Here is a 15987-nt window from a genome sequence, read left to right as displayed (position 1 = left end):
TGCTTTTTTTAAAAAACCCCCTCGCTCCCCCCCCCCCCCCCCCCCTATGTTCTTCCTCTAGTGCTTTTTGGATAATAAGCCTTTTGAACTAGGACTTTCCTGGCTGTGTGTTTTTGTGAAGTGTCTTGTATGTTCATGCCACTGTGATAAATGCTGTTTGTGGTGCATGTGTGTAGTATGTCCATTATGCTCTATTGTTATGATAAGTGGATGCACTTGATCTCCTGGAGGGGAGTGCTGGCCTTGCCACTTACAAGCAGCACTTGAAAACTGATTCATGGGATGGTAATTAGAACAGCTTCACAGGAGTCTGTATATCTAACACTCTCGACAGCAAATATCAGCTGGTGAACCAATAAATAAGGATAAAACAGTGGGGAAGAAGCCAGCTTGGAAGTCAATGGAAAATAGGGTATCTTTTTTTTGTTGCTGTTAAAAAAAAAAGGGTCTGATGGAAGAAACTGAGGCTTGTAATCTTCTGTAATAGAACAGAGACTGAAATACATGTAGACAGAGAACTTTGTTTTCTCCTCGAAATCAGTGAATTCCAAATATTAAGTTAATTCATTACCTTAGGTAGCCATACGGAGAGTATAGATGTAAACAGCATAGCAATTCCCTGGCATGAAACTGGCTTTTTATTAAAAGTTCTTAAACCTCTTCCAAAGGTACACTGTTGCAAATGTTTTGCTAAAGGTAGGGATCTTTTACCATAGCTCTTTAATTAAATTGATAAAAAGTTAATAGATTATAAAAATATATGTGATTGCCCTTGGAAAGGACAATGTGTACAGGACTGAGTAGAACATTTTAAAAACACTTAAAAATGGTAGCATATACACGAGGGTAGACATGGAGAATAAGGCAAAGAATTTACTTGCTTTACAATAAGCTTATTTTAATGTGCTGTTGCCATTAAGTATTCTTTGAACAGTGTTACAAAGCTTATAATCATATGGCAATGTAATTTATTTAGTTACAAGTTTTGCCTTGTAATGAAGTTTAGCTTCTTCAAGAATCATTTTTGCTAAAGACAAAATGGACATAACTGGCTTAAATCGATACGACTTAACATGGTTGCTTAACACATTTGTCTTCTATAATTTATAGAATTAATTTATACCTGGGCAGCTAATTATGATAATATAAATTTGCATGTAAGCAGGAAAGGTTTATACAGTACCACACCTTGCAGTAAAAGATAGTTATTTTCACCTGAGGACAGGGATTTATGTCACTGCAGAGACAGAAAAACAAGATACGGACAGTTTTCCTGCAGTGGTTTACAACCTTCAAGACCAGCCGACCACTGTCAAGCCTCAGGTTCTCTCACAGACCACGACCTGAGTTATGCACGGAGACAGAAACCAGCCCTTCCTGAGTCAGTCCTGAGTCGTTTTAACAGTTAGACTCTATGCTCTGGAGAAGTGCCTTGCTTATGAAATTACAGGAACAAAATACTACTTGCCTTGAAACCAAAAAAGTAGAAGGGGAAGTGATTAATGGAAATTTTAAACATTAGCATTGCTAAGATGTAGGGATCAACGCTTTAGATACTGTTTTGATCTTTTTCAAGAATTTTCATTGAAAGTCTTTGAAAGGAGTGGTACCTCCATTCCCAGTTCTTTGCATCTTTGTTCTGCCTACCTGACATAATGTTGCACAGGAATTGATGCATGTTAGTTCACCTTTTATCTATTTCCTTTGTTCAAAAAATTAGGGGCTTACTTGCATGTTGTACACACAGATGGCTCTACTGCTTTTTGTCTAGTGGTCGTTCTGGCACAATCACACAAGTCCCATCTCTTTTTTCTTTCCACACATGAGCAAACAATGTGGTTTTCCTTTGGTATGTCTTTTTTTGGTACTCAGGCTGAGACTTGTAGTTCACCTGTAACAAAATGGTTTCTGCAGAGTTGATGACTTTTTGAAAATATGTTTGTTATATGCCCGTGGGACTATGAAGACAGTGAGGTGAGAGGATAAGATGGAACCTTTTTTACTGGACTGATAGACTTGATCAAAATATTTGATAAAGATACAAGTGTGGAGTTTGTATCTCTTGGTATTTAACTCAAATATTTTAGTGCTATATCAAATAATTTCCTCTCTTGTATTTAAAGGATTAGATTTAGTAACATGTGTCTAAGATTGGTACAGGTTTTTCTTATTTAGAAATAAGTGCTTCCATGCTTTTTGCAATTTGTGGTACACTTAAAATGTCTCTGCTGCTTTGTGTTTCACTGCTACACACACGTTTTTGGGAAGTGTCACTTTCTCAGAAATCTTACTCTGCTTTTCATGATTTTGAATGAATCTGTTAAGTACCATGAATGAAAGTAAGAAAATAACTTACAGAGTTAAGTTTTCAAGCTTTTGTTTTGAAAAGTTGGGATGCAGAGAGCCAGGGAGTTTTAGGGGACTAGATGGTGAATGTCTTAATGAAAGCTTTTTCTGCAGTGGTCTTTAAGGAATAAATAATGTGATCCTTGAAATTTTATTTATTTATTTATTTATTTTAAGTTTTCATTCTGGTGTGCATCCTTCAGAAAGAAGGCGAGAATACTGCAATACTGAAGAGAGCTCAGAGGAGGACTGCAGATATGTGCTAGGGCTGGAAAACAAACCGTACAACTTAAGGCTTAAAAGTCTTTTTTACGTTGTTGCAGATTAGTTAGTGACTGGATTGCTTTGGATGGTTACCGACTTAGGCAAAAGATAACTGAATGCAGTGAGCTTTTTCTGTGTTTTTGACACAGACATAAAAGCTGGAAAGCAGAATATGTACAAATTCTGTCTTGCAATAAGAAGTAATTTCACAAAAATACAATGATCTAAATGTTGGAACAACTTACCATAAAAATAGAGGACTTATTGTTGCTTGAAATCTTTTAAGACAAGATTAGGTTGCTTGGTATAAAATAATTTCTTTGAGCTTCTGGGATGTTTTGTGCATGGCCTGGAAAGAGAAGATGATCTTTCTAGTCTTGAAATCTCTTAATCTGAGCAAACCTTCTTCAGGGGCTTTGAGGAGAGAACAGAATTGCCTTTGTGGTCTCAACATGCTAATAATATTACTACGAAGATCATAATCAAATCTCATGCTTCAACTTTCCAGTGTAAAGGTTCAGGAAGGAATTTTTCCAATACACAATTAATTAACTGTGTACTGTGTACTCTGGTTTTGTTTTGCTTTTCCTCCCCTTCTATGAAGCACCAGAGAGTGACCACAGCTAGAACAGGTTACTGGATAATCTTAACCCACTGCACTGCTATTTAGAAACTTGTACTTGTGTCACTGTCGGGGTCTTCCTCATTCCTATATGGAAATAGCTTTTTCTTTACTGGTAACTTATTGGTGGAGCTGATGCTTTATAGTGTAGTAATTTTTAAAAATCTTTCTGGAGTAGCTTGCTGTACAGATCATTTGAGCATACCTTGTCCAGCCAGTTCCTTGGATGTGCTGTCACTTTTCTCTCTTGTTTTCTGTATGTGACATGCTGTTCAGTGCCAGGGCTGAACTGCTTTTAAAGCATTTGAGCTAGGTATAACAATAGATATCTAGGTGAAATTTAATGGCCTGCATTAGACAGGATGTCTAGGTGAGGTAATGGTCCCTTCTGACTTGACAATGAAATAAGCTGTCTTTTGTAAAATAAGTTTTGAACTTATATTCCATTTAAGGCACCTGACTACTTAATATTTACAGAAACATCTTTTGTTTGTTTGTTAATAAATCCCACAGTTTGTTAAAGCTGGGCCTAATAAGAGATTATTTTACTACTAGGGGTTTTGACTATGATCTCTGTATAAGTTTTAATATTTTTACCTTTTCTTAAAGGCACCAAAAGTAATTAAAAATAAGGCTTTTTTCTATGTTGGGTCTGCTGGGCTTGGAAAAAGTATTACTGCAAATTGCATGCAAACAAATAAAGCATCATAAGAAGAATACATTAGAATAATGAAGAGTGGTACTAGTGTGGCCGTAGTAGAATGAAAAGTAAGTCTGGGAACATGCCGTACAGTAACAGAAGTACACTAATGATTATATTTTTTAGAAACGGTGAAAGGTTATGTTTTTTAAAACTAAACTGTACTTCAGAACAGACTAATAAAACCAGTCACCTGACCTAGTTTTGAAACACTGCAGTTAACATAGAGCTTTTTTCCTTGTGAAACAAAACTTTAAAGATAACAGACAAATTGTGACAGAATAATTGCCAGGGTTTTTTTTAATTGATCATTTTATTTTTATGTAAACTAGTAGTATCTATATGACTGTATGATAAAAGTCAAATTGCTTTTGACTGGAAGTACATGACCTACTGTCTGAAACTGGTTTAGTGACAGCTGTTAAATTTACTGGTCTGCATAACGTGTGCTAGAAGGCTTGAAGCTTCTCTAGGTTTAAATATTAGCCTTTCCCAGGGAATGTAATTCCAATTTGTGGATTTGTCACTTTTTTCTATCAGTTGGTACTCAGGTGCGTAAGGAAAGCAAGATTTGGCCTCCACGGTGTAGAGTTAGCATTTTCTCACTGCTAGGAAGCAGTGTTTCTAGCTGCTGCAGTAACAAATACCATTCTAGTCTTTAATAAAATAAATTAGTTATATTTAGCAAGACATTTTCTGTAATTCTTGTTACATCTGGGGTTTTTGTATCTAGCTTCAGAAGGTAATGGACATCATTCTGTTGAGGTCAGTAGAGATTATATTAGGCTGCTGCTGTATGCTGTGCAGTAACTCATACAGTTACACAGCCTAATCCCATCAAATTTGAATATGAATTTGTTGAATGTTTATATAACTTGCCAGATAATATGTGGAAGTATCAAAACTGGAATAGTGATTAAATGAAAGACTTTTTTGTCATATGCTAGATCAAGTAAGCTGATGAGTGGAAGTTTTTTACATGTTTTTTCATTGTTGAAAACTCTTTATGTTGCTCTGCACATTATAAGAAGGTCAATACATGATGGAAGAAGACGAAATCTTTTTTTTTTTTTTAATGTGGAAACTATAAAATAGAAATGAAGGGATCATTACTCCAGAAAACCTGCTGCTGATATGTGCAATATTTGTCCTGAGTAAATACAGAAAGAAACTGCCTTGTAAGGGTACAGAACAAGGCAGATGTAATGTAATTCTTTGTGTAATTAGAGAAAGATGGAGCTCATTGTAATGCAGTTTCAACAGGCGAGAGGTACATGCAGCGTACTGCAAAGTGGCACCTTAGACGAGGATCAATTTATACATAGCAGCTGGAAATAAGCTATTTCCCTTGTTCCATCATGTGAAGTCAAGTTGCCAAAAAGAGACTCTGGGTAAAGAATGCTGTAGTGATTGTCTGCAGACAGCTGCATCGTCTTTACTAAAGGACATCAAGGCATAACAACTGAATCAGCAGATTCTGAAGTTAACTAATCTTTAGAACAGTTTTTTCTGACAAGCTTTGGCAGGCTATTTATAATACTGATATTGCTTAGAATCCCTGTAATGTCGTGTTCTTGAGAAGCGATAGTTTTTTCTATATTTGTTAGATCAGTCCATGTAATCTCTTCATGTGATCTCACTGATAATTTGATGCAATTTCACCGTTTTCCAAAGTTTTCATTCATTTTGTCATTTTAATACATTAACACATTAGCTGTTAATAGTAATTAACAGACTGTTTTCCAAAAGAAATTTGCAGAGCCTGTATAAAGGAGTACAGGTGTTAAAAAATATTTTTACTGTAACAGTGTTCTGTATAACTATATGCTTTTCCCTAAGGGAGGTTCTACCTATTACTTTAGCAATTTTATTGCTATCTAAAATGTGTTATGATGCTGTAACTTCTGTCATTGTTCCCAAGTGGCATCATTGTGTATCTCATCAAGCTTATGTTGTATACATGTAGAGCAAAAGAAAAGTAGCTGGAGATGCTTCCCTTGATCTCTTTTTCTAAGGATTCTAGCCATACATTTTGTGAAGATGGTATAAAATATACAGTGATGCACTATGGTGGCTAAACAGCTTCCATCCTGAGATGATTTTTTTTAAATGCCACAATTAACTGGAAAACGCCTCGCATAAAGAATGCCTTACAAAGGCCTGGTGGTCGGCTTTTTCAGCAACATCTCTACTTCAATTTTACACCTCTCAGAAAACCCCATTCTTTTCTTTTCTCCCCCTCCCTTTATGGACTCAGGAGACCATTCTGTAATTGATGTCCATTCTGTCTTTGAGTGGGATGTTGTTTATCACGTGGCAGAGTGGGGAGAGTCAGCAGGGAGGAAAGTAAACACTTGTGAGCAGGCAGAGTAAAATCTTTCGAGGCACAGAACATTTTGGCCTCATGTTGGTTCCATCAGTCTTCTCCTTTTTTTCGTATAAAATGTGTGTGTGTGTTGTACAGTATATTTGTCTCTGTATGCAAACATTTTACACAGAGCTTTTATAAATTGTGTGACTCATAGCTAGCAAATCTGTGAAGAGGTGATAGTTATGTCGTGATGCATAAGCACAGATGTAGTCAAGTGCCAGCTGTACAAGGCATCTGTTATTTTTCTTCTATCCCTGCACTGCAACAGTCAAATAGGAGAAGATAGAAGAGCCTGAGTGTATTCGTATATTTATTAATGCCAACATTTTGAAGTTGTATGTGCATTTGTGTCCATTACCTTTAAAGAAGTTGTTGATACCTCTACATTAGGCAGCTATTTTAGCAATCAGGATACATAATGAAAATTTGTCAATAATCTGTGGGAGTAATTTGCAGGAATTTTGTGACAGACTTAATGTTATTACCAGACCGCAAAAAACAGTGTTTTCACATTCCTGTCTTAATCTCTCCCCTTTACATAATCATCACTGGTACACTGAAATATGATCGGAGCCCTTCTCATCAACGAGACATACATGAACCTTCAGTTTATCAGAAGAAAAGCTTCTTAGCTAGAACTCTCCTTGCTTTATTTTCCCCCAAATGATGGTAGTTTGTTAGTATAAGCTAAGATAGGCTGTCAACTAGTATAGTTCAGGCACATTTACTTACAATATCTGTATGATCCTCTGATGAAATGAATATTCATGACTATTCCTGCAATAGAGCAAGATGCAGTAGTTTTAGTTTCATACAATTTGAAGGTTTTGAGAACTTCCGATTGTCAAGAGATGATTTTGCAAGTTTGTAGGGCTCCGTCTTGCAATCTGTGGTGGTTTTGGTGGTATTCTGTGGTAGTTTGGATACTTCTGGTTTTGTAGCTGAAATTTAAATGTATTGATTACACTAAATGTTACTTCTTGTTTTCATAGGTGGTGTCATTTTTAGTATTTCATTGTGTATTTGTTTGATAGTTTAGTGAAGAAAATTGTTAAGAACAAAGCATTATACCTAAGTAAATTTTTCTAGAGACCCTGCAAAGGACTCCAGTATGTTTATCAGTGATGATGCTTTGTCTTACTGAACACAGTAATTTTTTTGTATATTTAAATAGGGCATCTTGCTTAGTGTAAATCTTCCTGCTATGTGGTATGCAATAATGTATGTGGTATGAATGTTATGGAAGAAGGGAAACACATTCATCCTCTGCTTTTGATCTTGGTGGCTTTGGGTTCAAATTCTTCTTAAATAATGACTTAAAAGGAGTTGAGATGCCTAGCTCTTAAAAGCTATGTCCAGGATTCAGTCCAGATTTTTAACTTAAAGAATGTAAAGGGTACGCTGTAATTTAATCTGACTTTGGCTGCAATGTGGGCCATAGAAATCCCTGAATTCCCTGTTTCAAGAAGATTGGGAATTAAGAGTAGTACAGTGGAGGTCATAAAGTGTCAGAAGAAGCTGCGTTGTGCTGCAGGTCTGTGGTGGTAAGCTACTTCTGGCTTTTGCAGCCCCATTGCACATCTTTTATTGCTCAATTCATGTGCTTCTGCTTCCTTTTTTCTTGCTTCCATGCTTGTTAGACTTCACTGAGCCCTTTCAGTGAACTAACCTGGGGGAGAATTCCCTCTAGAGGAGAAAGAAAGGACAAAATGTTATTCTTCTGTTGATTTCATATGCATAAATGGGTCAATATAGAATCCATTGCATATCAGAGGCTGAGTAAGGAAAGTACACAGAACCACTGAGCCCGAGCTTTTGACATCACTGAAATGGAGGAGGAAAGATAGCTCTTATTTCTGCTTGTGAGTAGTGTAGGCTAATCAAGGTAGTAGTATTGTTATTCTTTAAGTGCTGTGACAGAGAAATGGATCCTTAGATCTGTGTCTATAATCCTCATTCTCCTGTTCTAGAGGAACTGATCTTTCTCCTAGCTGAGGAGATATAAAGGAAGGTAAAGAAAGACCATTCAAGAGGCTCATACTTTTAGAATGGTTGAGAAATAATGTTTTTGGAAAAGAAATTAAATTTTGCACTGTTGGAGAATCCTTACTGTATGGGGTTCTGTTGAACAATGAAATTAAAATCCTTGATTTCCCCCCCCAGCAAGTTGAAACCGTGTTATTGAGTGTTATTGAGGCCTGATCAAAAAAGAACATGATGTTGTGGATCTCAGCATTGTATCATTACTCGTTTAGGTACACAGCTTTTGGAGTAGAATTTATAAATTTAAATGACGCTAATTTAATGAATGTTGTGTCTAATGAATTGAGAGCACTCATTAGCAAATTAGGTTCCTAACAGCCATTACTTTGAACAGGGAGAGGAACTAAAATAACCAGAAGGAAATGGTAGAGAGAAGTCTTTCCTAGTGATTGAAACTTTTTTTTTACCTTTCTACCTTTGAAAAGATTGCCAAAGAAAGAGCAAGCGCTTGTGCTTCCACCCCTTTGTGTCGCAGTTGGTGGATAAAGCACTTAGCCAAAAAATGGGGCTTTCCTGGGGGGGGGGGGAAAGGCATTGGTAGAACGGTCTTACCACAATCAGCCAGAAGAAAGGCATGACATAATTATTCATTTGAGTGACAGGATTATTAAGCATAATTTTGTTGGTGCAATATGTATTAGAAAGTACATACTCTTGAGTTGCAGTCATGTAGCTAGCTATATGTCAAGTCAACACAGGCTTACATGGAAGTAGTAATCGGTATCAATTATGCTAATATAATTTTAGCTGTATCAACCTCTGTGATTTCTGTTTTGAAATAATAATCTGTGTACCCTTTTATCAAAATAATAATTTCCCTTAGGTAATAAATAAATATACTTAAATAAAAAAAAGTTTGTACATAGACCTTGCTGTGGTGTTCCGCATTTTCTAGCAGCAATGAGCTTCTACTGTAAAGTAACTAGACCTGAGTCTCACTGTTCAAAAAGTGTTTTTGAAGGGCCTTTGAAGTGCTTAAAAGTAATAAATAGCACCCTCTAGTTATTAGCCTAGGTATGTGCCTAGAAAAATGTGTATTTTGGGAAGAATTTCAGTAGGCAAAATGTCAAAACTTAGTTTTTCTATTATTTCTTTGACAGTTGTCTTTCTGTGCATAATTGTATATTGTTTCTCTGCTGCATAGTTATTGTATGTACCATCTTATTATCTTGAGGCGTTTGAGGTAAACAGTTGGCATTTGTACTCCAGTTCTCCAGAAAATTCTCGAGCAGCTTGAGCAGATCCAAAAGACAAGCAAGTGTTGTGTCAGGAATTGTGTTAAACTCTGTAAAATAAAACAGATATGGGCAAGGGGAAACACCCTCTTTTACCAATACTTAGTGTATGTTTGTACAGCTGGCAATTTGTGCTCCTTCATATTCGTTGACCTAGAAGTAGCCAACATTTTAATGCGTTCTTGGAGGGGAAAAAAGGTGTTATGGAAAAGAACTGCCACATCAAAGCCTCTCCTCAGCTTGTAAAATGGTTTCCACCACTACCTTCCTCAACCCTATCGGAACACTCAGCACTTTCTCCCTCTCAAAAGAAAGCAAGCCTTTTTATTAAGAAATAGCCATAGAGTTTTATTTACATTGAAATGATAAAAGTGACACAAAGCAGTTGAAAAGTTCTATATAGTTCAAACAAAAGTCCATCAGAGATGTAATGTAAATTCTCTGTAATGTATCTCTATCAAATCAAGTCATATGATTCAGCTGTTGCATAGGGGGAAGCAAGTATTCCCCTTTAGGAAAGTGTTACTCTGCAGAATATTTTTTAAATAACTAGAATGCAGTCGAAAACTTCATGCCTATCAAATGGCTTGTATTTTGCTGGTCAGATCTGCTGTTCCAAAGTCTTATTTGTGACAAAGGAAACTAAGTGCTTGATAATTAGTTGCACAATACAGGTTTGTGACCGTTGAGGGTATCACAATTCGATTTTAATCATACCTTTCCTTAATGTAGAAGGCTTATATTGACCCTTTGTTCTCCAGCAGTCTGCTTGGATTGCTGGATTTTTCATTTAGCATGCTAAATAATATAGGGAGGCTGAAATAATTTTAAAATAATTTTACAAAAAATCCTTCTTTCCATTAAAATCTTTTTTTAATTCATTTTAGCACAAGCCCACCTTACTGCTGTGTGGACCTTTATTCTTTGCGAACAGGAGAGATGGTCAAGTCCATACAGTTCAAAACTCCTATTTATGATCTGCATTGCAATAAAAGGTAAGGATGTTTACTCTACATTCTTTCTGTGTTAGGGCATGTAAAATTTCAGTAATGAATACAGTTTCTGGTGTATGCACTCCCTGACTTTATTATTTTGACTTTCCTGTAAGCATAGCTTTGGTTCTCCATTTCTCAAGTAATATTTCAGTTTGAATATGACAGTATGCTTCTCCAATGACTTTCATTTAAGAAGCTCAAAACCTTTTGCATCTGAAATCATTTAAGCTTCTTTCAGTTGTGATGAGGGTGAGCAGGAATTGTTGGAATCCTCTATCATCCACCTACAGATGAAGAAATGGGATCATCGAGAGTTTAAACAGCATAGAGCGCTTAAGAGTTTATGGGTCTCTTCTTTGTGTTCCATTCTTCTGTCATATTTTGCCTTCCTGCACATCCAAAAAATTCCTGGGGTGCAGTCTGTGGTTTACAGGAAATAATGTTCCTGTGAGTGAAATAACGAAGCATCATCTCTTAGTTGGGATGAAGTCACCTAATTTCTGAGAGAAAACGGCTTAGAAGGCTGAGCATCATAGAGGTCATATACAATAGAATCTATTGTTTCCATAGAATCATGAGTTCAGATTTTTTCTGAATTAACTTTAGATCTTCATCTCTCGAAGACACACAAAACTGAACACCCTTGTAATTTACAGCATCTTTTTAAGACAAAAGAGAAAACCCAGGATCCCTGCATGAGGATCTTGATGATCCCTTGGCACTCCTGATGAGAGAATCTGATGCAGTGACTTTGGTCAAAGTCCATGATTGTGCTGCTTGCTTTAATGCTTCCTTATTCCCAGCTGTTACTGTTATTAGTCATTGTATGTCTTTAGGTACCTTATGGAAGCTGTGGGATACGATTCCTGTGTTAAAGGTAGAGCACTGAATAAAGAAATTACTGCATTTCTTTGGCAATATGTATCTGTTTGCTGGAATTGATGGTCCTTCAGTAAGGAAGGTGGCATAATAACACAAATCATTAAGATCAAAACAAACATCAGAATGGTATGTTTTATATGCCTGATTAGTATGGCAGTAGGTAGCATGCTTGCATACACGAAGACCACAAAAGTATGTGAGCGTGTATTAAACTCATGCAACTAAGGGAAGTTAGCAGTGTTGGAGATAGGATGGGGGAAAAAAAATATATTTAAAAAACCCACAAAAAAACCCCAAAACCAAAACACCAAAAAAACCCAAGCAAAACCGACCCTAGAAGCCACAAAGGTTTTGTTAGACATTGTCTATCATTATACCATCAAAATCTAAACTTTAATGACTACATCAGGTCAAGTAGAAGTTACAGAAGAAAAGTAGTACTAGTGAACAAACATCTTTAATACCACAACTAATCTAATAACGAGGAGGATATTTTGATGTTGAATGTTTAAAGAAGTAAAGGATGGTAGTTTTTGTTATCCCCATTAATCTGCTTATTGTAGGATGTGGGTATGATTGTTATATCAAAAAAATAGTTTCTCTGAAGTGGTTGAGTTGGTGAGAGTTATGTGCCATGAATAGGTCACTGTTCCTTTAAAAGCTGTCAGAAGGAGTTTGGTACTTATCTGTGCAACTGTCCCTTGAAAAATTTAAAGTTCCCTTGTGTACAGTGTGATGATAGTAAATCCTTCCAGTCTGGCCTCTTAGCAGAAGAAAAATCCAATTGTAAAAACAGTCAAAAGGCAAATCATCATTCAAAGTCTCTCCCAACTAAAAAGTCTTTCCAGGTGCTAATGTTTCTTTTCCTAAGTGGCAAAAATGGAAAAGCTACTTCAAAGCCATGTGGCTGTATCCAGGGTAGCTGCTTTTCTGGAACGTATCAGATTCTGTTATTATCCAAGGAAAGCCCACTATTTCAGATTGAAAATGCATTAAATGTGGCCAAGTGCAGTGCTAATGGTGCGTTAACTGTGCTGTAGACTAATGGAGTCCAAAATTTGAAGTTAAAATAGAACTTGAGTTGCAGAAGAAGGGAAAACTTTTATTATTTATGTATTTATACTCTAGAATCATCCATCTGGTAGGTTTCATTTATGCAGAAAGACAGTACATCTTCAAAGAGTAGAAAACAAAAATCTACTGGATTGGGAAATATTGCAATCAAATATACATAGGTTTTCTATATATACGTTATATTTGCACATTCATTTAAAGTCTTTCTATTATTCATTGGTTAACTTTCTTTTAGGCCTTGTGGAAGAAGTTAGAATTGGTACGTTTTCTTTTGTTTTTCTCTCATGCAGTTTAAGCAATTGGAAGATATGTCATTTAACTAAAACTACTATGTTGTCCCAAACTAATATTAATTGATATATGCAGAGTTTATAACTTTTAAAAATTGAGATTTATAAATCAGAAGGGGGTGGGGGAGCATCTTTTTCACAATGAGAGAGCTACAAGCAAATAAGAAATCTTACGTTAATTTCTTGTATGACTTAACACATTTGAATCCGTCTTGTTATGTGTTCCGCCCTCTTCTTTTGCCAAGTAAGCTGCTCACTCTGAAAGTGTACCTGTGCTTCCCGTTCTAGGTCTGCAAATCTGGGAATATGAAAGGCTTTTGTCCGAAAATTTTCCTTGATTTTCACCTTCCTTCCATGAATTTGTACTTCTCTTTGTTTCTAGATAGAGGCATACTGAAAAACAGAGCAGCGACAAAGTCCCAGGATGAGGTGTTATAAACCAGAGAGTCCTGAAAGAATTTGAGATACAGAACAGCGCTTATTACTTTAATCAGTTTCTGTATCAGACAAATAGAAAGTGGCTAGTGTTACACCAGCCTACTGAACAGGCTTCAGGAGTCATCTTGGGAACTACAGATGCAATCTGTGTTATTTGGCAACTGGGTTGGCAAAAATAATATCAAAATCAAATAGCAGTTGCATAGGTAAATCACGCCTATTGGAAGAGTATTAGTACAGTTTTCTAGGTGAAAATTGTGACTCAAAACTTATTTATAAGTTCAGATATGAAAACATCAGCAAGCAGGTGGATAAGGTATGTATTTTAATTTTAGTGTAGTCCATCACCGAAGAGTATTAAAGCTATTGAGCCCTCAAGGGAGAAGAGGGAGGTGTTATTATGGCTAGAGAGTTAAAAATAGGGGAGGGAAAATAAAAAAGAGAGAGGAGTTAATGGCTGGTATACACACTGATGGGAGATAAGCATCACCCTTTACCCAAGGATATGTGTTGAGACTGATGCGATACATCATCTTTCTAAAGATTATTATTCTATACTGTAATATGCAGTCATAATTCTCAGGTAAAACATTAGGTGTGTATTTTTAGTCATTGAGAGATGTGATTAATTCTCTACATCATATCTTTACAATTAACAGTATTTATTAATGCTGCATATTGTTAGCTAATTAAAAAAATACTGTCTCATATTCTTCCTAATGAGAGAATAATCAGATTCTTAATTAATGACAGCATATTGCTAAATGTTCCACATAGCTGGTAGATTTTATCTGTTTATTTGTTGGCTTCCCAGGTGGCTCTTTCATTTCAGGAGTTTAAGAACTTGGTTTTGGGAAGTCATCAATGTATCCTAGTTATAAAGCTTTCAAGATGCTTCACTTTCCAAATTTGCATCTTCGGTCTCTATTCATTTAGACAGTACAGTGTTTCATGCATAGTTATCGTGTGGTTTTGTTCTTTGTTTCAAGTAATGAACAGGTATTTTACAATAAATGTGCATACATGTACAAGTCAATACATAAACATACACCTGTAATTTTGCTAATTGGCACAAATTCTGCTTCTCTCAACTTTATTAGTGTGCTGATGTTCTTGGTATGAAAAACCACCCTGCTTTTAGTAAATAAGATGGTTTAATAAATTTGCAATGAGATGGGCAATGGGATTATTTCAAATTTAGCTTGTGTCCTACCAATTGTTGATTTGATTGTTATTTGAGTCATTGAAAGTAATTCAGGATCCTTGCAATTCCATTCTTTCTTTTTAATGGAGCTTTTACTGCAGGAGGTATATCATAAATATGCTGTGTTGTTCTGTATCAGATCTGTGTACTTCCTGAAATGAAGGTTGTGTGGTTGGGATGAGAGAGAATCCTCAATAACTGCCATGTATTGGTAACCTGGCAGTTTATCACTGTAGAATTTATATTGATGCTTTTGAAATAATTACATTTAGATATTGAATCTTTAAACCAATGCATTTAATGTTTAAAGTAAACGTTCCATTTCTGTGTTTTCAGGATACTTGTTGTAGTCCTGCAAGAGAAAATTGCCGCCTTTGACAGCTGTACTTTCACCAAAAAATTCTTCGTTACAAGTATGTATAATAATTGGGTTCAGTCTTTTTGCTCTAGTGGTGGAGAGAGATAAAACAGATTTCTTTGGTTTTGTTTTTATTTCTAAAACCTTGAAGCAAGTCTCCATGCCTTCATTTGGAGTTTCAGGAAATCTGTTGCTTCAAAAAAACCCTGAATGTTACTCTGTGAATCCATGGCTCTTTTGCATATTTATTATTGCTGTAACTAACTTCTCACTGTTGTGAAGGGCACCTACACTGGCATCCATAGGTAGCAGAAGAATTCTTTTGTTTGTTTTGCAGAAATATGTGCAAAAGTTTCAGGTTTTGAGTTTCAGGTTGTACACATAAGTAGCAGTTGGAAAACACATTGGCAGCGATCTGCCCGCTTTTCATTTTTTGTTGTTCCTTTGGCCCTGGTACCTTGTGTTGTTTTTTTTTTTAATGTGTCCTTACTTTAGCAGGCCCCAGAGCTCAAGCAGGTCAGTAAAGTGTTGTAGTAGAAAAACTATAGGCAGATATTTGCTTGCAGGTGCTTTCACGTATATCTTGAGCATGAAGGAACTGTTCGCTCAGACTCTCCTTTATCCCGATGTAACCTACGACTTGCCTCTCAATAGGAGGCAATTGATTGTAATGGGTAAGGTGCTCTCCAGAAGCTGTTCTTCTACTGTAAGCGTCCCTTTGCTGCCTCAACGTCTGTAACACAGTAGTTGATATGTTAGTAGAGAAAAATGGTGTGTTTTCTATTGCTTGTGATCTGCTCTGTCACAGGATGTGGTTAGGATTAGGATGTCATTTACGTGCTCCCAAGACTGTGTGTGTTTTAATGCTAAACACGAAGGAAATATTCAGCCCAGAAAAAAATTAAAATTTAATTTTTCAAGCAGTTAGTGACTAGTGCTTCTGTTTATCAATTAGAATAGCCTCTTAAAATCTATAGATTACTGAGGGATGATAATTTACTTTGGAAGGCTCAGAGTTTTATTGTTAAAAAGGAGAGTCTGAAATTTTCTGGAGGTATTTTCAGTCACAGTTGGAAAAGGTCAAAATTATCTTTTTATATTATCTATGTATTTAAAGAAAAATCTAGTTAAGAGAAGCTGTTTCTTGTAATAGTTTGAAGAAAAA

General features: G+C 36.0%; 1 protein-coding gene across 8 annotated transcripts in view; it reads left to right on the top strand.

Moving 5' to 3' along the window:
* Positions 1 to 15987, top strand: part of BCAS3 (breast carcinoma amplified sequence 3) — a 374628-nt gene that overhangs the window by 42435 nt on the left and 316206 nt on the right. For all 8 annotated transcript variants that reach the window (XR_774766.1, XM_010573787.1, XM_010573786.1 and 5 more), the window contains 2 exons: positions 10469 to 10576; positions 14801 to 14877. Coding sequence is in view for 7 of the 8 variants with exons in the window: in XM_010573787.1 (XP_010572089.1) it covers positions 10469 to 10576; positions 14801 to 14877 (185 nt within the window). In the remaining variant the exon portion in view is untranslated. The remainder of the gene's footprint in view (positions 1 to 10468; positions 10577 to 14800; positions 14878 to 15987) is intronic.

This window comes from Haliaeetus leucocephalus, unplaced genomic scaffold (assembly GCF_000737465.1).
Source record: "Haliaeetus leucocephalus isolate CR32 unplaced genomic scaffold, Haliaeetus_leucocephalus-4.0 Scaffold395, whole genome shotgun sequence".
NCBI classification, from domain to species: Eukaryota; Metazoa; Chordata; class Aves; order Accipitriformes; family Accipitridae; genus Haliaeetus; species Haliaeetus leucocephalus.
This window is presented reverse-complemented; position numbering and strand designations above follow the sequence as displayed.